The 25,825-nt window shown below is 40.6% G+C and overlaps 4 protein-coding genes across 4 annotated transcripts; 1 reads left to right on the forward strand and 3 right to left on the reverse strand.

Annotated features, from left to right (window-relative positions):
* Positions 1-1,081: 1,081 nt before the first annotated feature.
* On the reverse strand, positions 1,082-4,845 carry LOC141019305 (extracellular calcium-sensing receptor-like). The gene is made up of 9 exons (XM_073494189.1): positions 4,736-4,845; positions 4,324-4,618; positions 4,090-4,176; positions 3,628-3,897; positions 3,179-3,385; positions 2,814-3,089; positions 2,290-2,517; positions 2,074-2,197; positions 1,082-1,995 (listed from the first exon to the last, which is right to left on the reverse strand). Exons 1-9 carry the CDS (start codon positions 4,843-4,845, stop codon positions 1,082-1,084), a joined length of 2,511 nt encoding a protein of 836 aa, XP_073350290.1.
* Positions 4,846-6,758: 1,913 nt separating this feature from the next.
* On the forward strand, positions 6,759-10,722 carry LOC141007627 (extracellular calcium-sensing receptor-like). Its single transcript, XM_073480003.1, has 12 exons — positions 6,759-6,908; positions 7,107-7,262; positions 7,394-7,546; positions 7,631-7,831; positions 8,089-8,235; positions 8,356-8,589; positions 8,716-8,846; positions 8,993-9,089; positions 9,274-9,397; positions 9,585-10,057; positions 10,155-10,235; positions 10,366-10,722. Exons 1-12 carry the CDS (start codon positions 6,759-6,761, stop codon positions 10,720-10,722), a joined length of 2,304 nt encoding a protein of 767 aa, XP_073336104.1.
* Positions 10,723-12,773: 2,051 nt separating this feature from the next.
* On the reverse strand, positions 12,774-17,056 carry LOC141019314 (extracellular calcium-sensing receptor-like). The gene is made up of 13 exons (XM_073494199.1): positions 16,923-17,056; positions 16,565-16,721; positions 16,235-16,390; positions 15,957-16,109; positions 15,668-15,868; positions 15,263-15,524; positions 14,910-15,115; positions 14,653-14,783; positions 14,425-14,521; positions 14,099-14,222; positions 13,438-13,910; positions 13,261-13,341; positions 12,774-13,130 (listed from the first exon to the last, which is right to left on the reverse strand). The coding sequence occupies exons 1-13, from the start codon at positions 17,054-17,056 to the stop codon at positions 12,774-12,776; spliced, it is 2,532 nt and encodes an 843-aa protein (XP_073350300.1).
* Positions 17,057-18,897: 1,841 nt separating this feature from the next.
* On the reverse strand, positions 18,898-25,333 carry LOC141019326 (extracellular calcium-sensing receptor-like). The gene is made up of 10 exons (XM_073494211.1): positions 25,329-25,333; positions 24,996-25,169; positions 24,083-24,371; positions 22,063-22,149; positions 21,669-21,860; positions 21,138-21,407; positions 20,874-21,077; positions 20,578-20,788; positions 19,933-20,049; positions 18,898-19,799 (listed from the first exon to the last, which is right to left on the reverse strand). Exons 1-10 carry the CDS (start codon positions 25,331-25,333, stop codon positions 18,898-18,900), a joined length of 2,451 nt encoding a protein of 816 aa, XP_073350312.1.
* Between the last annotated feature and the right edge of the window lie 492 nt (positions 25,334-25,825).

Here is a 25,825-nt window from a genome sequence, read left to right on the forward strand (position 1 = left end):
TCTGCTATAGCATAGCTATCTAATTATTACAATCTGGACAATGATATTTAAATGCAATAAAAGTAGGTTTTAAGGTACAAGGCTTCAATCTTATTTACAGAGAAATTATCAGTGTGATAGCAGGCCAACATGAAAGGGAGCCAGCAACATGTGACCCTGTATCCGTACAGTAAGGAGCTTGAGTCTATCATGATGTAATCTCAATTTTAGCTATTTTTACTTTCACATTTTTCAATTATTATTCATGTCAATATTTGAATACTTGAATTACCCTCGGGATCAATAAAGTATCTATCTATCTATCTATTTATCTATCTATCTATCTATCTATCTATCTATCTATCTATCTATCTATCTATCTATCTATCTTACATCATGGACATGAAAACAGTCTGATAGGGAAAATTTAATAACAAATGTACAGTAAATATCAATAGTTCCCAATACACAGACACAGAGTTATGTTAAACACACAGTATGTAATTCCCTCAATAAAAACAATGAAAACAAAAGATAGAGTTTGATGACGTTCTGAAGTATCAAAGGATCATGAGAGTTGTTGTCTTGTTTGTTAAACAAAAAACATTGCTGATGAAAATCTTTTTGAGGTGACTTAAGCAGAGACAATCATGTTTCCGCCGGAAGTTATAGTGACAGGTGAAACGCACCCTTAACTTGAATAAAAATAGGATTTCTCTATAACAAAAGCTGTAGTCGTTTTCAGAGATTTTAATGCAGAAATGCTTTATATTCTATATTTATTTAATCCCGAATGGTACTGGAACAGGCTGTTCATGGTGCAAAACATTGATGCAGTTCATTCTCAAGAGAAGGAGGTGATTTATTTGAGTGTTGTGGTTCTTTTTTTACATGGCTGTTTTTTTAATCAGTTATAAAAAAGAGCATGCCAAGATAATAAAAAATAAAAAGTCAATGAACATTTTCAGACATTTGGTGTAGTTAATCTCACTAAGGTCAATGGGATACCTGAGGTGTTTTGTTTCATGTCTTCTCATAAGTGTGATTGCATTTAAATATGTGCTCATGAGCAAATCAGTGCTGCATTAAAGTAAGTGATGTTTTATGACTTTGTGGTGCCTCGACCCATGATTGCTTTCTTTGTGTTTTTCTCTGGTCTCAACAGGATTATGAAACATTTGGGTCCAAACAGTGCCATTAAGAGGCCAAAACTGGAGGCCAGGATGGCAAATACCTCCACTGCATCTGCATATTTGCCTGGTGAGTTGACGTAAGCAGGGACAAAGGCCACCCACACAGCACAGAAGATCAGCATGCTAAATGTGATGAGTTTGGCCTCATTAAAGTTGTCTGGAAGATTCCTAGCCAGAAATGCTAACAAGAAGCTTAGGATAGCCAGTGAGCCAATATAGCCCAGTAACACTGCAAAGCCAACCGTGGACCCAACTACACACTCATAAACTATCTTGTCATTGTGGTATTGAGTGTTTTTATGAGGCGCTGGCGAGGCAGAGACAATCCACGCAGTGCAAATTGCTGCCTGAATAGACGTAAGAACCATAACTGTCCCTCTCTGCTGCATTGCACCAAACCACTTCAGGCTGGCTCCACCTCCTGGCTTGGAGGCCTTGAACACAGCCAGAACCACCATGGTTTTCACCAGAATGCATGAGACACAAAGCACAAAACTGATCCCAAATGCTGCATGTCTCAGCTGGCATGTCCACAGTCTGGGACGGCCGATAAACAGCAGTGAACATAGGAAGCAAAGCTTGAGTGAAGCTAGGAGCAGGAAACTGAGTTCTGAATTGTTGGCACGTACCATGGGTGTGCTGCGATAACAGATGAAGACACTCAGAACAAGAGCACAAATACATGTCCCCAGCAATGATGTAGTTGTTAAGCAGATACCCAGAGGCTCATGGTAGGAGAGAAATTCTGTTTTCTTAGAAACACAGTGGTCACGCTGGGGGCTGGACCAGAAGTCCTCTGGACAACTGGTGCACTCCATGGAGTCTGTGAAAATAAGGGAGTTATTGAGATACATGTTTGTATTATATCTCCAAATTAGAATCTTTAAAGCTGAATACCAACCAGTCTCATTACTGATCTTCCCCTCAGAACAAGGGATGCAGTCAAAACAGCACACAGGTTTCCCTTTCTTTCTGGCCATGCGGGTACCTGGAGGGCAGCTCTCGCTGCACACTGACCGGAGAGGCTATAGAGAGAAAAATGAATATTTGTTATTATACACTACTTTACAATGCCATAATGAGTTATCCATGAAGTATCTGAAAAATCAGAAATAACCTTTTTTGAGTCAAAGTTCCAGAAGATTTTATCTTCATCAATTGTGAGTTCTTCACCTTTGGAGGCCGACCTCTTGAACTCACCCACATTCTGAACTTCAGATCTTCCATCAGGGAGCCACAGCCAGTTCATGACATCATAGATTGGTAAGGCATCCCCATTGTCATCAAATGATACTTGATCACCAAATGATGTGGTGAAATTGACCTTTTGCAAATAATGTACTAGCTAAAAATAGATGAGACAAAACAGAAACAAAAATGATAGAAACAGACTGTCAAAAAAGTGTAGTGATTGGTATTCAATTCTTTCTTGTCATACCAATCAAATTAGGAGCAGTTGTGTCCTATTATCCTGGGATGGTATGCTTTTAGGAAGTGTATAGATGTCATATAGTTATTACTATATTTTTTATTAACTATTTGTACCATTTTGTTTTGAAAACAAAAACACTTTGTTGGCACCGCATGATGTAGAACAGGGTTTAAAAACATAAACAGATGGAGTGTAAACTGATATCACACCTGCCATGGCTCCAGGTTTTGCAAATTGCCACAGCTGCGCCCACTGAAAGGCCCTTTCCCTGGCTCACACTGCAGCATGTCATCAAGGGCATAGGCCAGAGCATACACAGCCTTGTACACATTATACTCTGGCCTGAGATCAGAAACGTCCAACAACTCAGTCTCTACATCCTCTAGATTTTCCTGTCCAGTGCATAATGCTCCCCCTGCCTCCATCCAACCTGCTGGAGGTGGTGTGAATCTACATTGAAATGTGTATTCCCAAAACTGCCTCACCTGAAGAAAGAAAATGATGATTACAATAATGACAACGATGTGACATTACATTGCTGATCAGACAGTGAGATAAAGAAAAAGGCCATCACAATGCTATTTCCATAGCTGCTGTTGTAGTTTTGTTCAGGAAGTATTCGTAAGAGGAATTCCCTGAGCCCTGGTATTTCTCCTCGACGGATGGCAATGCCCAGTGTGCCAGCCAGGTACGGCATGAGGTCAGGGGTCTGGAGGACAGAAACTGATGTCCAAGCTTCACTGGCCATCCACTGCAGGCCTGTCACATTCTGTCTCACCACCTGTGCATTGCATTATACTAAATATGTTAGTTCATACTTCAGTGTCACTCAATTGAATACAACACATTTGTCATTTAGACTGTTGGTAACACTATTTTTATGCTAAGATGATGAATGTATAGTATGTATAAGTATAAAGTTTACATATAATATCAAATCATCTTCTGCAAATACAGAAACTGATGTAATTCCATCATTCCAGGAACATAAACACTTTTATCACTTTCTTTTAAGTTACTTACCTCCTCCATGAGGTGAATCATGTGAGTCTCATGTGCAAACACAATGATCACACGAGCTGTGGATATTTTTATCAAATCCACAATCCTCCTCAGTTCAACTGGGTCATTTCCCCAGGGTAAAACCTCTGAGTAGGCCAGACATCCTCCACCGGACAGAGCCAGGTCAAATTGGAAGGTTCGGGCAGCATGGAGTCCATAGTCATCATCACTGACCAGCAGACCTGCCCAAGTCCAGCCAAAACGCTTCATTATCTGAATCATAGCACGCACCTAAGTGAATAGAGCATGAAAAGAATCATGTGCATCATCAAATCCACATAGCTTAACCAATGGCATGTAAAGCACATATACTGTACTGTACTTAAGAGTGAGCGGAACTGCACTGCTGCATTCCTTGCAGGGTAGTAGTATATGATGCAGCTAAACATATTTTCAATTTCTTGTTATGCTGCTTTAGATTACCTGGAAAGTATCACTTGGGATGGTTCTGAAGAAAGATGGAAAGCGTTGCCGATCACTCAGACAGGGACATGTGGCGAAGTAACTCACCTGTGAAACACAGTCACCACCTTGAGCAGGTTTGTTGAACCTTTTGACCAACTTTAAACAACTAAATATGCACTTTTTATGAAAATAGAGCACATCAAAATCACTCTCTTTTGGCAAGTGGAAAAAGATAAAATGTAAGAAACTTACAACTGGCAATTTGAATAAACCTGTCACACTTGACACGGCAATTGTAAAAGTTGAGTATGAATCACCCACAATCCCCAGGACTGGAGGACTCCCTGCACAGGTGCCATCTGAAATAAACTGCTCCTCTTGACCACTGACCAGTGACAATGAAGCACGAAACGCAATGCCAAGTGTGGCACAGTTGTCATAAAGATTGTATCCCAGAGTCACATTAGGTAGCAGGTTCGAGTTTCTGTTGATCTCCTCAATAGCAAAGACCATGGTGTTAGCATGCCTGAACCCTAGAATGTCAAAGCTAACACACAAAATATCAGCATTAACAACTAACAAAAAGTATTTCACAAACAAAAACTCCCTTCCTGCCCTATATACTTTTCAGGACACTTTTCTGCTCAGTGTGTGTGAAACTCACCCTTGGCACTTTGGCTGATGTGGCTCTGAAGTGAACAAAAGCTCAGGGAAGATAGATGAGTAGTGGACCTCAAACAGCCCACCCAGGACCACATCACCAGACTTGCGCATACCATTTAGATGGAATTTTGTCTGTAATTTACAAAATGTGGGAATAGAGGAAAACACAGGCAGTAAAACAGAGGATGAGAACAGGACCAAGACACACAGGTGTGCGTCAACAAATGGCACCATGATTGCCCTCGTACATCTGTTTTCTAAACCTTTTGAACTTAATTTTATATTCAGGACTAGGACACCCCCTCCCTGATTTACGTCACAGTTTGTTTAATCTTTTACACCACCCAATTTTCTTGGTGATTCAGAGGCATGACCTAATAAACATTCTCAAATTGATAGTAAAAATCAATGAGGTATTAGATTAATGGGTTGAATTGATTTGTCCACTTCCTACTTGCTTTTTTCCATGTTTCAAATGGGTCAAGCACATCTTATTTAGTTGGGAATTAAATACAAAGGTCAGTGACTGAACAATCTCATGTATTTTTAACAATTCTAATATGGAGAGAAAATGATGGGATTGTATACATAACACTATGCAAACCAACTAATACAACAATGCACAGCTGTGATTCAGCCGGAGGCATGCATGCAACTTCATAACATACCGAGTAGCTTTACTGTATGATGACCAGTAGGTGGTAGCAGTATACTAAGCCTTTTTCTTATAGTCTTTAATTTAGCAATGAGTGGTAGCCATTTTTTTTTATTTTTGATACATATATGTATATATATATATATATATATATATATATATATATATATATATATATATATATATATATATATATATATACTATTTCTTAACATTTCCTCTTCATTTTCTACTTGGTTTGAGAGTCTGAATATTTCTGAGTATTCTGAGAATGCAACAGTAGAAATTAAATGTGAAACTAAAATTGAATTGTTAAATTTCCCAGGAAGTTATCCCACATAGTAATGGCAAATCACTGTGGTTACAGAATTACAGAATATTGTTCCATACGGCATTCTTTTCATCCTGTCATTAAAATTCTCCATGGTAATCTGGATTGTTTCAGTTGCTTTGCCCTTTAGTATTTGTAAAACTAACCAAAGTGTAATCACACTTAAGATTAAACAAATCAAACATCTTCTGTTTCCCTTAGACCTAAGTGTTTTTTATAAGTCTGGGCTAAACTGTAGTCATTTCTTTAATAAAGTCATGTCTGGCAGGACTCATAGTTCATGTGAGCCACGTCTCGTCCTGTCTCTTGTGACATTGCCTTTCACTGTGATTGGTCGATCCAACAATGACTCATATGACCTATGATATGAGCAAGCAACATCGTTTTTATATAGTCTACTTCATTAGTCTTTCAAAGACTATGTTGGAGAACCACTTTCTCCAGTATACACACAGTCTTTATGGGTTTAGTATGGACACTGCATTCAATGCATGTCGGGGCTTTGTCCTGGCTGCTTCTTTGGGCATTATTTAGCCTTCTTTCCCCAGTGTTCTCTGATGTTCTGAAAAGTGCACAGGAAAGGAAAGAACTAAGTTTAGAGGGAGGTGTAGTGAAAGAAGAAGAGATTACAGAGAGGCTGAGTGGTTTGGGGAAAGAGGGGGTGCGTGGTGTTGGTTCCAGTTTACCTCAGTGTGTGAAACTGGCAGACAGCGTGCCTCTGGCCCTGCAGTCTGGAGGGGATGTTGTGATTGGAGGTCTTTTTCCTTTGCATTATGTAGCCCCAAAGCCGCAACACAGCTACCGAAGCAAGCCTCAGCTCACACCTTGCAGTGGGTGAGGACACACGATATATGATATAGTGCCATGTTGCAAATCTTACACTTTTACACAAATAAGTGACTGAAATAATTTCTGCTTCAACAGTGTTTTTATGTTCTGATTTATATTGTGCTCAGATGCTGTGCTTTCTCTGTTATGTAGACTGCATACAACTTTATTTATATTTTCCACAGCTTTGACCACAGAGCCTTCCGCTGGATGATGACCATGGTGTTTGCAGTGGAAGAAATTAACCATAATTCAAGCCTGTTGCCAGGTGTTAAACTAGGCTACCAGATCATGGACAGCTGTGACCATGTCCACACCAGCCTGCAAGCTCTTTTCTCTTTAGTCAGTCACTCCAAAGCTGTGATTAGTGAGGTGAAACCAACTGATGAAATTGAAACAAGATCACACATGCTCAGAGGCAGGGGTAACAGAATAGAGGGGGTAAATACAGAAGAAAAAACAAGAAAGACAGAGATGCTGAAAACAGTGCAAAAGAGAGGGAGTGAAATTAGTTTAACGCTGTCTCACAGTTTTGAAAATAATGGAAATTACATAAAGGAAAATGTAACAGAGGAGCGAGTGGATAGCAGTACACAATCTGAAGATTTGCCCTCATGTCTTGCTGATTCTCCTGTGCCTGCTGTCATCGGCCTTGCATCCTCTTCTCCTACAAGAGCTGTAGCTCACACTCTGGGCCCGTTCAACCTCCCACTGGTGAGAAAGGAATGACAGTGCAGGGTCATGCACAGTATTCTTACTTCATATGCTGTCATTCCTTAATAATGTTTTATATTTGGCCTCTGTCTTATCTCAGTAAGGATAAAGCTAATTTTATCTCCCTGTAGGTCAGCTATTTTGCCACTTGTACCTGTCTTACTGACAAGCATATGTACCCGTCATTCTTGCGAACTGTGCCAAGTGATCTCTTTCAAGTTAGAGGTCTTGTTCAGCTGGTCACCTTCTTAGGTTGGCTCTGGGTAGGCACATTAGGAACCACGGTGAGATAAAAACTTTTTTACTGGCACCATTAGTCCGTTAAAGACATCAATATGACTTATTATATCTTTCTTTACATGTTTCAGGATGACTACAGTCACTATGGCATCCAAGCATTCTCTAATCAGTTCAGACAACAAGGTGGATGTCTGGCATTTCATCTGACTATCCCCAAATCACCCAGAGCAACAGAGATACAAGGAATGGCAGACAGGCTGCAGAGTTCAACTGCAAAGGTAGTGGTGGTTTTTGCCACAGAGGGACAGCTGTTGGATCTGCTCTTAGAGGTTAGCACCCTAGATCTCACTTAATGCATACAACTAAACAGTATTTAAATTATGAGTAAAATATGAGAATTAGGAATAAAAAAAATGTTGATGCTCACATGAATCTATTTGCTTTCTAATTATCATCAATTCTTTTTTATGTGTTCTTTATTTTTTAGCTGGCTCAGAGAAATGTGACAGGGATCCAGTGGGTAGCTAGCGAAGCTTGGGTGACCGCTAGCCTTCTGACGTCACCCCACTTCCACCCTCTCCTAGAGGGCACTCTGGGCTTCTCTTTCCCTGGAGTTAGGGTCCCTGGCTTGAAAGAGTTCCTGTTGAATGTCCGACCATCTCCCAAACCTGGGATGGAATTTGTCAACATGTTCTGGGAAGAGCTTTTTGGCTGTGAGCTTGAATTTAGAGGTGCCAGATCCAAGGACAATGAAACAATGAATACATTTACAAGATTGGATGCTTTTGGTTACAAATCAAACAACTCTGGGTCTTTGGTAAAGCCTATTGTTGGGAAAAAAATCATATTCAAGGGATCGGCTGATGAAAACTACACAGGAGCTAACGAAAAGCCTGTATGCACTGGTTCAGAGGATCTGAGGTACACTGACAGCAGTTATACTGACGTATCTCAGGTCAGAATATCCTATAATGTGTATAAAGCTGTTTATGCCATTGCCCATGCTCTGCACACATTACTGAACTGTGATTCTGCAGAATACAACAATGGAATGTGTGAGAGACATAAAACATTTACTTCCAGGCACGTAAGTTAAAAAACTACTAAATACATGTATAAATCAAATATTAAATATGTTTTTGTGTTTCTGCATAATTCTTTGGCCTGCTGGTCTCGTCCCTGCAATTTGTTCTTTCTTCCTCCTTTCATACAGTTGCTGCATCATCTGAAGATGGTGAATTTCACCAATCAGTTTAAAGAGAAGGTATATTTTGACTCCAACGGAGAGCCGGTCCCTCTGTATGACATCATTAACTGGCAGAAGGACAGCAAGGGTGAAATTAGGTTGAATATTATTCATTAAGACACAACAAGTCATGAAAGAGAAACTTTATTTGAAATTATTGTAGCTATTTTAGCATTCAGCCAGCTATCATGTAAACTGTCACACATAGTGTTTGGCCTGATTGCATGAATTTTATTCTGTTTAGATTTGTCAAAGTTGGAAGCTATGATGGTTCAGCTCCATCAACATCACAGTTGCAGATGGAGAAGAACACCATTGTATGGACCAAAGGGGAATCACAGGTGGGTCACATATACCTGAAACTGATTTCATATGTATCTTAAAAATTAGTTTCTTTACAGGAAAATTAAATTAAATAATTAAAAGGATACATAATTAAAATTCCTATCATTTCTCCTGTCATTTTACATCCAGTCAGCAACAAAGCAAATCTTGACGTGTAATTTTATACCTTTATTTGTTCAGGTTCCTGTATCTCAGTGTAGTGCTCCATGCCCCCCTGGCAGTAGGCAGGCCAGACGTCCAGGAGAGCCACACTGCTGCTTTGATTGTTTGCCCTGTGCAGATGGAGAGATCAGCAACCAGACTGGTAGCCCAAACATGTTTTGTTCAATTATATATGTTCATAACTTCATAAGAACCAGAACACCTTTAAAATCACAGAAATCCAAACAATATTATAGTCATCAAGACTTGTGCGGATGCCAATGTGTTTGTGTACAGTTTGAGTTTGCGTGTGTTTAGAAATTACATGTTGACTGTTTCTGCCCCCAAAGGTTCCACAGAGTGCACAAAATGTCCTGAGTACTACTGGTCAGACAAAGACAAGGTGAAATGTGTGGCCGGGGTCGAAGAATTTCTGTCTTTCTATGACACCATGGGCATCATCCTGGTCACACTCACACTGCTGGGTGTCATCCTGACAACAATCATCACGACTGTCTTTCACCATTTCCGTTCCACACCGATCGTCAAGGCCAACAACTCAGAAATAAGTTTCTTGCTTCTTCTATCACTCAAGCTATGCTTCTTGTGTTCCCTGGTTTTCATTGGCCAGCCATCTGTGTGGACATGTAGGCTCCGCCAGGCAGCGTTCGGTGTCAGCTTTGTCCTCTGTCTTTCTTGCCTCCTTGTGAAGACCATTGTGGTTCTCTTGGCTTTCCGGGCTAATGCACCTGGTTCCAGGGCTCTGAAGCTGTTTGGTCCCTCTCAACAGAGGACTCTGATCCTCTGCACCACAGCTCCTCAGGTGGGAGAGCTAAAGAACAGATTCTTCTTTTAACTCAACTTGATCAATTTTTTGCATTTGTTTAAGATATTTGGCAATCCTCCTGTCTTGCTGTCAGGTATGTCTCTGTGCTGGTTGGCTGTTGGGTGCGCCTCCCTTCCCCTTCAGGAATCCAACTTACCAAGCCTCAACTGGAAAAGTAAGAATGACAGTGTCCCACAGTGGCTTTAATGTTTATTATTAGTTGTAGAATGGATCACAGCATAAAATTACAAATTGTGCTATATGTATTTATTAATCTGTTTTCATGTATTGTTGAACATTATTAGATTGTTGTGGAGTGTAAGGAGCCATGGCCTCCTGGATTTTATCTGGTCCTGGGCTATATTGGTCTACTGGCCTTCTTCTGCCTCCTCCTGGCGTTCCTCGGACGCAAACTACCTGATACATTCAATGAAGCCAAGCTTATCACCTTCAGCATGCTGATCTTCTGGGCCGTGTGGATCTCTTTCATCCCAGCTTATGTCAGCTCTCCTGGGAAGTTCACTGTGGCCGTGGAAGTATTTGCTATATTAGCCTCCAGTTTTGGACTGTTACTATGTATTTTTGTGCCCAAATGTTACATAATATTACTGCGGCCTGAGCAAAACATTAAAAAAGGCATGACTGGTAAATTTGTCAGATGAACTCAGCATTTATGTCTTAGGTTATTTAAGTCTACAAACAGAAGCACGGTTTTGTTTGACCTATTAAAATACATTTTCATGGTCAAACTTTTAAAAAGTTTAAATATTTGAATGTGAAAAAATAAAGTGCCACATGAAAAATGCTTCCATGTTTTGTTTTTAATAATATGCGTCAAGTGGTGACCTAGCTGAAATTACTGTAAATAGGTGTGACGTTTCCTAGAACCTGCACAATGAGGTATTTACAGCCAGCCCCTTTTAGTCCATTACAAAGCAGCATGGTTGGCTTTAGGGGCAGTCCAGCGGGTTTGTGTTCACCATTACCCATGACTGCCAGTTACAGTTGTCACAGACCCCCTGTAATGACCTAAGTCACTTTTAGAAAAGGGGTGAAGCAAGCCATCCCTGGAGGGTAGCGGACACCAAAAGACTGAACAGACTGATCCGCAAGGCCAGTGACATTGTGGGGCTGGAGCTGGACTGTCTGATGGTGGTGTCAGAGAGGAGGATGCTGTCCAAGTTGCATGTCATCTTGGACAATGGCTCCTATCCACTCCATGACGTGGTGGTCAGCCACAGGAGAACATTCAGTACTAGACTGATCCCCCCAAGATGCACCACAGAGCACCACAGGAAATCATTCCTGCCTGTGGCCATCAAACTGTTCAACTCCTCGCTCTGAGTGTCAGACACTCTGAGTCAATAGGAGGACTCTCTTTTGTATTTTGTATTGAGTTGACAAACCAAATAATGTGCAATAGTTACAACAAATAATGTGCAATAACCAATATTAAAACTGTAGCATTATTTATTAAACTGTATATATAGATATATTTCTAGCAGAATGTACATTTCTTATATGTTTTTCTATTTTTATTATTCTTGCCTATATATAGTTTTTATTTTTCTGCATATTTTCTAAGACTTTTGAATGGGAGCAGTTGTAACGCAAGCAATTTCCCTTCGGGGATCAATAAAGTATTACTGATTCTGATTCTGATTCTGAACTGCCTTACCACTATCAACCTCAAGGATGCATGCTTCTACCCAGCTGGCAGAGGACACTGGCCCTCAGGTTAGGGTTAGTGGCCATTCTCTGCTCAAAAACAAGAATGTGACAACATTTACAGACCATGGTTCTGGACTCCAGAAGGGTGACTATTGTTCTAATTCCAGTGAGGTAGCAGGCCTATGAAGCCTGAATCTGCAATATCCAGCAATTTTTTTTTTGGTTGAGTGGTGACACTGTTTTCTGCTTGTGGGCATAATCACAGCCATTTTACAAGTGATCTTTCTCGCCCTCCTATCTATGCAACCTGTCCAAAGGTCCCTGCTGATGTTGTCCACAGACGTCTCACCAGACCAGTGTTGTGGTTTCACTGAAACTTCACAGAGCCTTTTGCCTGGTGGAGGACCTATATTAGGACCCATGGTTTATTGCAGAGCTGTGCATTTGAAATAGGGATGTCTTGGACGGAATGCCGTGGAAGCCTCCAATCAGGAGGGACCTGCAAACATTGTCCTACATTTTCCAAGTGGGGCTCAAATGTGTGGCCTGGGTCCTTAAGGGGACTGGATCCTGTCTCTTGGCTTTCCAGAGCCTGTAGACTATGGAACTGGCTAAGGCACCTTACACTAGGGCTGCCTACTCACACCATTGGGGGGTGTTTACTACATGTTGTGTATTCCCCAGGTGTATTCCAACTCAATTAAAGCTTAGGACATCCTATCAGTTTGAGACAGGAGAGTCTGCCATTACCCTGCGAGTGATGTTGACGCAATAAAGATACTCAATGACAATGGCTTTTCCTTTATTTCCTTCATTGAACTAGAGCATAGTGACCAGTGCACTTCAGCATCAAGTACAGTATCTGCCTAAAAATAATAATATCAAAACATGGAAGCTTTTTACATGAGGCATTTTATTTTGTTTCACATTCAACTATATAAACTAAAAGTTTGGAAATGTATTTTCATAGTTAAAATGAAAAAGAATGTGCTTCTAATTGTTTGATGATCACTTAAAATGAAATAAAACATAAATGTTGGGTTCATCTGACAGATTTTCCGGTCATGCCTTTCTTAATGTTTTGCTCAGGCCGCAGTAATATTATGTAACATTTGGGCACAAAAATACATAGTAACAGTCCAAAACTGGAAGCTAATATAGCAAATACTTCCACGGCCACAGTGAACTTCCCAGGAGAGCTGACATAAGCTGGGATGAAAGAGATCCACACGGCCCAGAAGATCAGCATGCTGAAGGTGATGAGCTTGGCTTCATTGAATGTATCAGGTAGTTTGCGTCCGAGGAACGCCAGGAGGAGGCAGAAGAAGGCCAGTAGACCAATATAGCCCAGGACCAGATAAAATCCAGTAGGCCATGGCTCCTTACACTCCACAACAATCTAATAATGCCCAACAATCCATGAAAACAGATTAATAAATACATATAGCACAATTTGTAATTTTATGCTGTGATCCATTCTACAACTAATAATAAACATTAAAGCCACTGTAGGACACTGTCATTCTTACTTTTCCAGTTGAGGCTTGGTAGGTTGGATTCCTGAATGGGAAGGGAGACGCACCCAACAGCCAACCAGCACAGAGACATACCTGACAGCAAGACAGGAGGATTGCCAAATAGTTTTAACAAATGCAAAAATTGATCAAGTTGAGTGAAAATAATAAGCTGTTCTTTAGCTCTCCCACCTGAGGAGCTGTGGTGCAGAGGATCAGAGTCCTCTGTTGAGAGGGACCAAACAGCGTCAGAGCCCTGGAACCAGGTGCATTAGCCCGGAAAGCCAAGAGAACCACAATGGTCTTAACAAGGAGGCAAGACAGACAGAGGACAAAGCTGATACCGAACGCTGCCTGGCGGAGCCTACATGTCCACACAGATGGCTGGCCAATGAAAACCAGGGAACACAAGAAGCAGAGCTTAAGTGATAGAAGAAGCAAGAAACTTATTTCTGAGTTGTTGGCCTTGACGATCGGTGTGGAACGGAAACGGTGAAAGACAGTTGTGATGATGGTTGTCAGGATGACACCCAGCAGTGTGAGTGTGACCAGGATGATGCCCATGGTGTCATAGAAAGAAAGGAATTCTTCGACCCCGGCCACACATTTCACCTTGTCGTTGTCTGACCAGTAGTACTCAGGACATTTTGTGCACTCTGTGGAACCTTTGGGAGCAGAAACAGTCAACATGTAATGTGTAAAAACATGCAAACTCAAACTGTACACAAACACAGTAAGCATCTGCACGAGCCTTGATGACTATAAAACTGTTTGGATCTCTGTGGTTTTAATGGCCTTCTGGTTCTTAGAGAAGTTAGAACATATATGATTGAACAAAACATGTTTGGGCTACCAGTCTGGTTGCTGATCTCTCCATCTGCACAGGGCAAACAATCAAAGCAGCAGTGCGGCTCTCCTGGACGTCTGGCCTGCCTGCTGCCAGGGGGGCATGGAGCACTACACTGAGATACAGGAACCTGAACAAATAAAGGTGTAAAATTATCAATATTTTGTTTGCTGCAGACCAGATGCTTGGTGGAAAAAAGGCTTTCTTACAGGTGAAAAATTACAGGAATTTTAATGATGTATCCCAGGTCAAATTTAGTATCCTGTAAAGGAACTAATTACACCCCTAACCCTAGACACATATGAAATCAGTTTTGGGGACATGTGAGCCACCTGTGATTCTCCTTTGCTCCATACAATGGTGCTCTGCTTCATCTGCAACTGTTGTCTCAATGGAGCTGAACCATCATAGCTTCCAACTTTGACGAATCTAAAAACAGCACAACATTTTTGCAGTCAGGCTAAACAATTTTGAATGACAGGTATAGCCACAAAAAGCATACACTTAGCTTCTCAATTAGGATTCATTGTATTCATGTGTCTTGAAGAATAATATTCCACCTAATTTCACTCTCGCTGTCCTTCTGCCAGTTAATAATATCATACAGAGGGACCGGCTCTCCGTTGGAATCAAAATATACCTTCTCCTCAAACTGGTTGGTGAAATTCACCATCTTCAGGTGATGGAGCAACTGTATGAAAGGAGGAAGAAAGAACAAATTGCAGGGACGAGACCAGCAGGCCAAAGAATTATGCCGAAACACAAAAACATATTCAAAATTTGATTCATACATATATTTATTGGTTTTTCAACTTACGTGCCTGGAAGTAAATGTTTTATGTCTCTCACACATTCCATTGTTGTATTCTGCAGAATCACAGTTCAATAACGTGTGCAAAGCATGGGCGATGGCATAAACAGCTTTATACACATTATAGGATATTCTGACCTGAGATACGTCAGTATAACTGCTGTCAGTGTACCTCAGATCCTCTGAACCAGTGCATACAGGCTTTTCGTTAGCTCCTGTATAGTTTTCATCAGCCGATCCCTTGAATGTGCTTGTTTTCCCAACAACAGGCTTGACCAAGGACCCAGAATTGTTTGGCAAGTCTGAATTGGAACCAACAGCCTCTAATCCCAATAAGTCATCTTCAGTGTCTGCTTCACTGTCTTTGGATCTGATTCCTTTAAACTCAAGCTTACAGCCAAAAAGCTTTTCCCAGAACATGTTGACCAATTCCATCCCAGGTTTGGGAGATGGACGGACATTCAACAGGAACTCTTTCAAGCCAGGGACCCTAACTCCAGGGAAGGAGAAGCCCAGAGTGCCCTCTAGGAGAGGGTGGAAGTGAGCTGAGGTCAGCAGGCTAGCGGCCACCCAGGATTCACTAGCTACCCACTGGATTCCTGTCACATTTCTCTGAGCCAGCTGGAAAATTAAGCATAAATAAAAAAAAAATAACCATAGATTACCAATATGCTTTGGATATTCCTAATTCCCACATTATTAATTAAGACACTGCATGTTCTCAAATTTTATGACTTGTCATATACATTTACTGAGATTTTTACCTCTAGGAAAAGATCCAGCAGCTGTACCTCTGAGGCAAAAACCACCACTACGTTTGCAGTTGAACTCTGCAGCCTGTCTGCCATTCCTTGTATCTCTGTTGCTCTGGGTGATTTGGGGATGGTCAGATGAAATGCCAGACATCCACCTTGTTGTCTAAACTGATTAGAGAATGCTTGGATGCCATAGTGACTGTAGTCATCCTGAAATATATAAAGAAAGTTTTCGTAAATAATTTTGGTGTCTTTAACGGACTAATGGTGGGGTGAAAAAAAAAAGTTTTTATCTCACCGTGGTTCCTAATGTGCCTACCCAGAGCCAGCCTAAGAAGGTGACCAGCTGAACAAGACCTCTAACTTGAAAGAGATCACTCGGCACAGTTCGCAAGAATGACGGGTACATATGCTTGTCAGTAAGACAGGTACAAGTGGCAAAATAGCTGATCTACAGGGAGATAAAATTAGCTTCACCCTTACTGAGATAAGACAGAGGCCAAATATAAAACATTATTAAGGAGCATATGAAGTAAGAATACTGTGCATGGCCCTGCACTGTCATTCCTTTCTCACCAGTGGGAGGTTGAACGGGCCCAGAGTGTGAGCTACAGCTCTTGTAGGAGAAGAGGATGCAAGGCCGATGACAGCAGGCACAGGAGAATCAGCAAGACATGAGGGCAAATTTTCAGCTTGTGTACTGCTATCCACTCGCTCCTCTGTTACATTTTCCTTTATGTAATTTCCATTATTTTCAAGACTGTGAGGCATTGCTACATAAACTGCAGTGCCTCTCTTTTTCAAAGATCTCAGAATATGTGTCTTTCCAGTTTCTCCTTCCATGTTTCCCCCCTTCATTTTGTACCCCCTGTTCATGTCAATCATCACATGTTTGGAGTGACTGACTAAAGAGAGGAGTGCTTGCAAACTTGTGTGGATATGGTCACAGCTGTCCATGATCCGGTAGCCTAATTTAAGACCTGGTAACAGGCTTGAATTATGGTTAATTTCGTCCACTGCAAACACCATGGTCATCATCCAGCGAAATGCTCTGTGGTCAAAACTGCAGAAAATTTAATAAAGCTGTATCGCTATATGAAATTCATAATGAGACAGAAAACAGTATCACAACACAATATAAATCATAACACATAAGCAATGTTAAAGCAACACACAGCAAGAGGAAATTATTTCAGTCACTTATTTTTTTTAAATGTGATATTTTATAATGTGGGACTATATCAGATATCAAGAGTTTCCTCACCTGCTGCAAGGCATGAGCTGAGGTTTGCTTTGGTAGCTATGTTGTGGCATAGGGGCCACATAATGCAGAGGGAAAAGACCTCCAATCACAACATCCCCTCCAGACTGTAGGGCCAGAGGCTCACTGTCTGCCATTTTCACACACTTAGGCAAGCCAAATTCAATACCACGCACTCCCTCTACCCCATTCAGTCTCTCTGTAAAAGCATCTTCTTCTTTCACCACACCATTTTTTAAACTTAGTTCTTTTCTTTCCTTTGCACTTTTAAGACCATCAGACAAAACTGGAAAAAGCAGGCTAAATGTGCTCAAAGAAGCAGCCAGCATGAAGCCCCAACAAGCATTGAATGCAGTGTCCATACTGACCTCATAAAGACTGTGTGTGTGCTGGAGCCAATGGTTGTCCAGCATAGTTTCTGTAAGGCTAATGGAGTAGACTATATAAGGAGTCTAATGCTTGCATCATGTCATAGGTCTATGAGTCATTGCTGGATCAACCAATCACATTGAAAAACAGCAGTTTTGGTGCTAAGATTTAAAGATGCTGTATAAGCTGTTTGCTCATAATATTAAACACCTTCAGCCACAGCATGCTGAGTACTATCATTACCCCAGGGAATAAGAATTCAAATGGGTGGGTGGAAATAATATATAAAGTTTTTTTTAACGTTGTCTATAAAAAAAAAAAAAAAGCATTGAGTGTGCAATGGTTGCAATAAAGCTAATTAAATCCTGGACAAATGCCGGCCATTGCTTCACCATTGCATTAATGATAGCATCAGATCATGCAGTCGTATCCTCAACCACATCAATCTTACCATTCACAAGCGTCTACACGAGTTCAAAATGAACACATTATATAGTCTGACCTGAAAGGACCACCCTGCCTGTACAATGATCATCATTTACAGTTTGGTATAAGAATCTAACATTTTCAGTTTACTCAGTCCCACCTTTTATCATGATTATCTTTGTGCACAATTGCTCTCCATTTCTCTGGTAGACCACAATGGCTGTCACAGCTGCAGTGTCTCTGGGCTTGTAGGTAGAGCAAACAGGCCAGATGGCGGAGCAGTGGGAGGTAGAGCTGGCCTCAGTGACACTGAGAGGAGCTGCAGAAGACCAGGACAGATGCCGAAGAGGTTGGTCCGTTTTGCCGGCAGGGCTGCGGCTTGTAGGCCGCCATATCAGACCACAGGAAATCCAGATATATATGCTGTGCGAGTTTACAGTTTTATAGGTAGAGCATGGCTGGTCTTGTCAAGACTGTGAGTGGATCCATAATAATGCCTCTGACACCCTTCTCTGTTGTTGTCAGTTACCTGGCAATAGTGCAACCGAACTACACACCTGTTAAATGATTGGCTGTTTGCATGTCACTTAGCGCAGTAGCACGGTCCAATTTCAAGGGATATGATGGGCTGTTTATAATCCAGGCCATGTACACACATTTTATCAAACTATTTTCTTATTGCTATTGATGAAGTGTCTATCTTGATACATATTGCTATTGGTTTGTCACCCAGGCCTACTTGGGTCAATCCAAAACAAAAAACTCACATGTGTCGCCGACTCCAAACTCTAAAGAACATGTATTTCTTCAAAATATACATTTAGTGGTAAGTGTATAGTAAGTACACCTATTCATTGTACACTGTACTACAGTTGCAATGCTGCAATATCAGTTGCATAGAACTGTCACTATCCAATCAATACAAAGGTGAAATAAATCAGAATAATTTGTCAAGACTATTTTTAAATAACATTGAATAAGGTTAAAGGTCCACTTTGTAAGACTTTGTAAGATTTTTGAGTCTTATTGCCAACTCATCAAATACTGATCACCAACCTGACTGGCAATCCCTAAGTGTTGGTCTTTGACAAGTTGGGAAAGTCAAAGCATCAGTATTTGACGAGTTGGGAATGAGACTCCAAAATCAACTTTCCTCTAAAGTGGCCTCTTAACTAATGACATGTTACTTATTGTCTTTTCCCATTAGGTGCTGTTTTGTATTCTTCTCTGGCTTCAGTAAAATAATGTAACACTTTGGAGCAAACATGCAGAACAACAAGCCAAAGCTGGAAGCCAGAATGGCAAATGACTCCACTGCATCTGCATAATTTCCAGGGGAGCTGATATAAGCAGGGATGAATGCCAGCCACACAGCACAAAAGATAAGCATGCTAAAGGTGATAAACTTGGCCTCGTTGAAGTTGCCTGGCAATTTACGGGCTAGAAAAGCCAGAACAAAGCACAGACAAGCTTGTAGACCAATGTATCCCAGAACACACCAGAATGCCAGGCTGGAGCCCACATTACATTCCAGTATGATCTTCGAGCGTTCATATTGTGTATTTTGGAATGGAAAAGGGGGGGCATCAATGAGCCAGGCAGTGCAGATAACCACCTGAACTACAGTGCAACTGAAGATGATGACCCTCTGCTGTTTGGGCCCCAGCCACTTCATAATGTTGTCCCCTGGCCTGGTGGCAGTGAAAGCAGCCAACACCACCAGAGTCTTCCCCAGGATGCAGGAGAAGCACAGTGAAAATGTGATGCTAAAGGCAGTGTGGCGCAGCATGCAGGACCAAGATGATGGCTCTCCAATGAACACAAGGGAACACAGGAAACAAAGAGTCAACGCGAACAAGATGAAGAAGCTGAGTTCAGAGTTATTTACACGGACAATGGCTGTGTTTCTATGGTAGACAAAGATTGCAAAGACAGCTATGGTGAGGCAGGCTCCCACCACAGAGGTCACTGTCAGAGCTATACCCAAGGAATCATAGGCCAAGAACTCCACCTTCTTGGGGATGCAGGCTGTTCTGTCTTTGTTTGACCAGAAGTCCTCAGGACAAAATGTGCACTCTATTGAATCTAAAGGGAAAAGAGTCAAAAGAAGAGTAGCTCAAATAGTCAGTATTTAAATATTCCCTGATTGTAAAATAGTATATTGAATATTGAACATATTTGAAGTGTTGTGAATTTTATTGCTTGGTTTGAGGCTCACTTGTCTGATTGCTAATTTTGCCACTGTCACATGGTACACAGTCAAAGCAGCAAACAGGCTCCCTATGACGGACAGCCCTATGGGACCCTGGATGACAGCTGGTACTGCATACAGACACTGGCACCTAGAGAGCAGATAATTTCTTTCAGTCTGCAGTGTTAAATGATTGTGCTGGAATTATTAGTCAATTACTTAATTTGTCCAATCCCAGATAGCAAAACTGTACCAGACACCCTCATCGGTCCACATTCAGTGTGGAATGATGGCACTTGCAGTGATCCTGTTTACCAGATCTGGCATTGTATAGAGTGCGCCTGTTTGCCAGATCTGAGCCACAAGCAGGTCATAACAACATAACAAAAAAGACTATTTTGATCATTGACTGGGCCATTTAAAATCACTTATATTTGGTAGATTCACCTCCTCAAATGTGAGGACATGCTTCTTTTTTCTTCTGAACATTGCTTTATATTGGATGGCTTTTTGTTCTGTTGATTGGACATAAGCAATTTGCAACAGTCAATTTAGACTTAGAAATTGTGCTGAGAATTTGACAATCTGACATCATATACGTCAACATGCATTTTGTGCATTTGTACTGTTGAAAAAAAAAACAATGTGAGCAGCTTGCCTCACTCTGATGGCCTGCCCATATTATCCTGTCCTCCTGGATCACCAGCTCCTTTCCAGCAGGCTTGGTTCCATCGAACAACCCCACATTGACAAACTCAATGTTCCCGCCTGTGCCTCTCTGCCAGTTTATGATATCATAATAGGGTATGGAGTCGCCTTTCAGGTCAAAGTTCACCTCTTCCCCAGCAATGTTAAATGTCACTTCCTGTAGGTAGTATTGGAGCTTGAACACCAACAGATAACATTAATCACTCTTTCAAATGAGATTTTCAATGTTATACTGAAACAGTAAGAATACTGGATCATACCTGCCAGGGTTGTATGTTGTCCCTTGAAGCACATGAGTTGTTTTGGAAGGGCCCACTGCCTGGTTGACAGAGAAGAAGGTTGTGGAGGGAATGAGCAATCGCATATACAGCCTTATAGACATTATATGCCACTCTAGGGCTGGATGTATTCATGTAGGCTGAATGCTGCTCCAGCAGGGACTCCTGCCCTGAGCAGGGAGGCAACTGGGAGTCTGAGGACAGAGAAGGACTGCAACCATACAGAGCCTCCCACAGCTCCTTAACCAAGAGATTATTGGGATACATCTGAGGGTTTACTGTCAGCAAGTAGTCACTGAGTCTTGATATATGTCCTTTCCTGATGCCAAACCCAATGGTGCCACCCATGTAAGGGAAATACTCGCTGCCTGTAAAGACAGATGCCGTGACCCAGGCCTCACTAGCCACCCACTGGATTCCAGTGATGTTCTGCATCATATAATCTCTCAAGAAAGGTGCCATCTCCCCCTCAGATGAAAATACCACCACCACTTTTGCCAGAGAACTTTGCATCACCTTCTCATAGAAGCGGATAATGGAGTAGGAAAGAGTTTCACAAGGAAAAGAGACAGCAAAAACAAGACAAAAACAACATGTGACTTTTAGTAAGTTATGTAATGTTAAATAACTGTAACTGTTTAAAAGATAAAAATAACAAACATTGTGGTAGACAGCAATGTGAGCTAGTACCCCTCCAGACTGGTTTCATGGAGGTATAAAATGAAATAAAAACTATTTAATGTTATAAAACTGACTTCAGTGTGTCTTTGTTTCTACCTGGATGATCTCCAATATCCTCTGGCGATTGTACAGCAAAGGGATGATTACTTGGTATGCTACACACACATTGGTACCCTGTAATTCTCTCAGTAAACCTTCCACAGCAAAGCGCCCATATTCACGGTCCCCTCGCACCAGCCCTACCCAAGTCCAGTTGAAGCGTACCAGCAGCTGAGCAATGGCGTTCACCTGTTTTCAACAGAAATGAGTGTCAACTGACTGGATCTGAAAACAGTTATTTTAAAAAAGAAAAGAAAAAAAAGATATATATATAATTGTTAATTCTGGTGCAGGTATAAGGTTTTCAATAATGAACACTAAACATGTCATTTGACTGATACAGCACTAAAAGGTTATCAAACACTTCCAAATTCTTAAGCCAAACTCTCACCTGATAGTCATCATTAGGGATTACCCTGAAGAATGTAGGATATTGTCTTCTGTCAGACAGACATGCGCATGAAGAAAAGTAGCTGATCTGTGTATAGAAGGGAAAACAGAGTAGAGTAAAAAAGATTATAGGGACACACAAACATTCAATCATGTTGAATAGCTTTTTTGTTTGAAGCGATTTTATGCAACTCTATTACATAAAAAAAAAAGCTTTGAAATAATTTTAATGACTTGTAAATCAGAGAAGGGTGTCTCTTCCGACTGCACCTTGAATGCCTGTTTTTGTAAGATATAACTGGTTGAGCCGGTATGATTGCTCAAGGGGGAGGGCGTAGTGCTTTACGGTGTTGTCCACAAATGTCACAATAGTGTTCTCTCCATGTTGGGGATTACAGTTGTGGGTGTACAGCATGAACAAGAGAATGCTGTGAACAAAACCCTGGGCTGCTTCGTAGTTGAGCACTTGTGGAGGAGGTGTGACTGCCAATCGGAACTGTCTGTGGTCTCTGTCCAATATCCCATAGCGAAGTGTGATACCCAAGCCCAGAGTGCTTTGTTTGCAGTATTCTGATGCAGTTGTTATTTTCAAGGCGTGTGAAGACTGAGTGGAGGGCAGTGGTGATATCATCTCTGTGGATCTATCGGCTCTGAATGAAAACTGGTGAGGGTCAGGGCTAGCAGGGATGTTGTCAGGCCCAGCAGCATTTGCTCACATTTACTCAGCTATGGATACTGAGAGTCTGGAGAGATACTGCTCTGGAGACAGAGTAGACTTCAGAGTTCTGTGTTTAGCGTATCTTGTAATGTGGCCTCAAAGATGATGGAGGTGCTCCTGCATTTGTAGTCTGTGGTGATCTGGCTTGCCTGCCATGTCTTCATTGTTGAGGTGACTCTTCAGTGTTTCCTGATGTGCACATGCTGGTGGAATTTAGATGAAAAAGGTCTAAGGTCTGTTAAAGACTGTCCATTAAAATCAATAGCTACACTGTTATTTTGTCATGTGACTGCTGATGACATCGTAAAGTACTTGTTTACATGTTTACATGTAAAACAAAATTATGTTTAATGTAAACAGCAGCGACAAAAACATTGGTGAATCTCTTATAGATAGTATATCTATAAAATAGCAGATAATATGGTTGGCATTTTAATATTAAAAAAGTGTGTTGTCTGGGAAACATTGTCCATCAACTTTGACTGTGTTTGAGCATCAAGCATCATTGATCATAAAACGATGTCTACCTCCCCTCGTCTTGGTAAGACAAGCCCTGGTAAATGTAGATTTACAGATTAATTGACCTACAGTTTTTGGATTGTTTTAAAATTCAAAAGATGTGGTTTGATGTAGCACATTGGTTATCAGAGATATTGTGGGTAAAATTTTATTTTAATCCATCAATTTGTATATTGCAAGATATATCACAGGATACAGTAGGGTATCCATGTGGTTAATAATTATTTTTTCATTAATTGTATTTTAAAATTGCAAACCACATTCAAAAACTCACTTCACTACTACATTGGAAAATATGGAAAATACAATTGATATTGAAAAGAACAAATTATCTGCATTTGAAATCCTATGGGGTGACATATTACAGGCATCAGCCCTGATCGTATTGATGAAGTGTCAAGTGGTGAAGCAAAAAGGATGTGTGTACTCGATAGAGACTGACTGTATTCTATGAGTTATATATCATGCATGTTTATGTTTGTTTATATGCCATGTATATCATTTAAGTTGATCAAATATAAATACACTGATGTTGAGCTTGTTTCTCTTATCGGTGGGTAATTGTGTGTTGTTGTAGGTATTGTTGGTTTGGTTTCTGTTTGATGGGTTCTTGTGTCTTTGATGAGAGTAGTGTATATGATGTAGATTTTGATTTATATTATATATATATATATATATGTATCTTATTTATTTAAATTAAATTTTAAAAAAGAAAAGAAAAATGCTAAATCAAATTATAGGGTAACTTTTTGGGGGGATTATAAAAGAAACGATTCATAATTACCAGCGGGATTCTGAATGGCTGTAGGATTCTTGACAACACAATAGACAGTGCAGAACCAGATTCCCCAATCACAGCGAGGAGTGGAGAGGCACCGCTACACATGGGAGAGTCGTCCTCACTCAGCCCATTCAGCATAGCAAGAGCAGCCCTCTGGCCAGTCAGTGGATATGCACACGAATCAAAGATTTTGTATCCAAGGGTGTAATTGGGTAATAGCTCTGTACTATGGTTTATCTCCTCCACTGCCAGCCTCATAGTCTGAGCCCAGCGGAAAGCCCTGGGGTCAAAGCTGCAGCCCAGCAGACACACACGAGTATGGAGAAAAGGTTAAATTAAAGGCAGAGATTATGTTTCGATTTGAAACAAGTTGAAATTGCACCGTTGCATCACACTTGAGATGAAGTAACTGAGTTGTTTCCTTTTGCTTTGTTCATATATACATTATCGTCCTTTTTTCTAATGTGTTACAAAGATATCTTGGGTAATGCTTTATATCACAGTTTTGTAATTTGCAAATAATTCCCTAATATTAATTCCCATTTAATTGAAACAAATTCTAGGGAAAATGTATATAATGTTCAACTGGTCCGCTTGCTAGTATGAATTCAAGTTAATTGCTTGTGCAACCTAGAGGAATTTTCCGAATATAAATTGGACCAAATTAAACAGTTCATTCCAAAACATTTCTTGGAAATCATTTGGAAAACATGAGGAAATTACACACCCATTATTATGTATTGCAATTTTTATATCATTACAATATGTATATATATATATATACACACACACACAATATATTTCCAATATATTTGGATTATACTATAAATCAAATTGTGAGTTAGTTCAAGCCATCAATGTTTACGATATTGAATCAAACCCCATATGTTTTCACATCTGCATGTATTAAACTCACCCATTGCACTTTACCGGCGGGGGTCTATAGGTGCTGTTGAGGTCTGGCATCTCCTGGTTATAGTGAATCGGGAAGACTCCCCCAATTATATAGTCACCCTTAGCCACAAAACCTGGCTGATAGTTGTTTTGAAGCTTGCACACATTGGCTGCAGATGGGGGTAGAGCGATGAAGCTGGAAATTGGGTTATAAGTTATAGTGAAAACAGAGTAAAGTAAAGGGAATAAGACATGTAGAGTCATATTGTAACACAGCCCCAAAGAGAGAGAGAGAGAGAGAGAGAGAGAGCAAGGTAATAGACAAGTTATATATAGTTTGTGACCTTATTCTTACGTCATCAAGATATCAAGACATTCGACACCAGCAGCCCGCGCCCGATTTACCAAAGTGGGTTGATGCAGATTGATTGAAATAGTGTAAAAGGATAATTATGCTGTACTAGACACACACACACACACACACACACACACACACACACACACACAAACATATATATATGTATGTATATATATATATATATATATATATATATATATATATAGCTAGCTATAGCAAGCTAGCAAGTCAGATCAGCTAGTTTAGTAGAAAAGTGGTAAACAGAAAAATCAGTCTCATATTTCAATGTATACAAAACTTTTACCAAGATAACACAGGTGGACACACTGTGGGGACTGCCTAATAAGAAAAAGGAAACTCCAAAAAAGGTTGTGTGAGGTCACTTAAACCTCATCTACACAGAATGTAGGCCACATAACTGCAATCTGAAGCTTCTTATTGTGGCTTCAAGTCTATTTTCATTCTTTCTTTCTTTATTTGTTTATTTGACAGGG

The sequence above is a fragment of the Pagrus major genome, chromosome 2 (genome assembly GCF_040436345.1).
Source record: "Pagrus major chromosome 2, Pma_NU_1.0".
Classification (NCBI taxonomy): domain Eukaryota; kingdom Metazoa; phylum Chordata; class Actinopteri; order Spariformes; family Sparidae; genus Pagrus; species Pagrus major.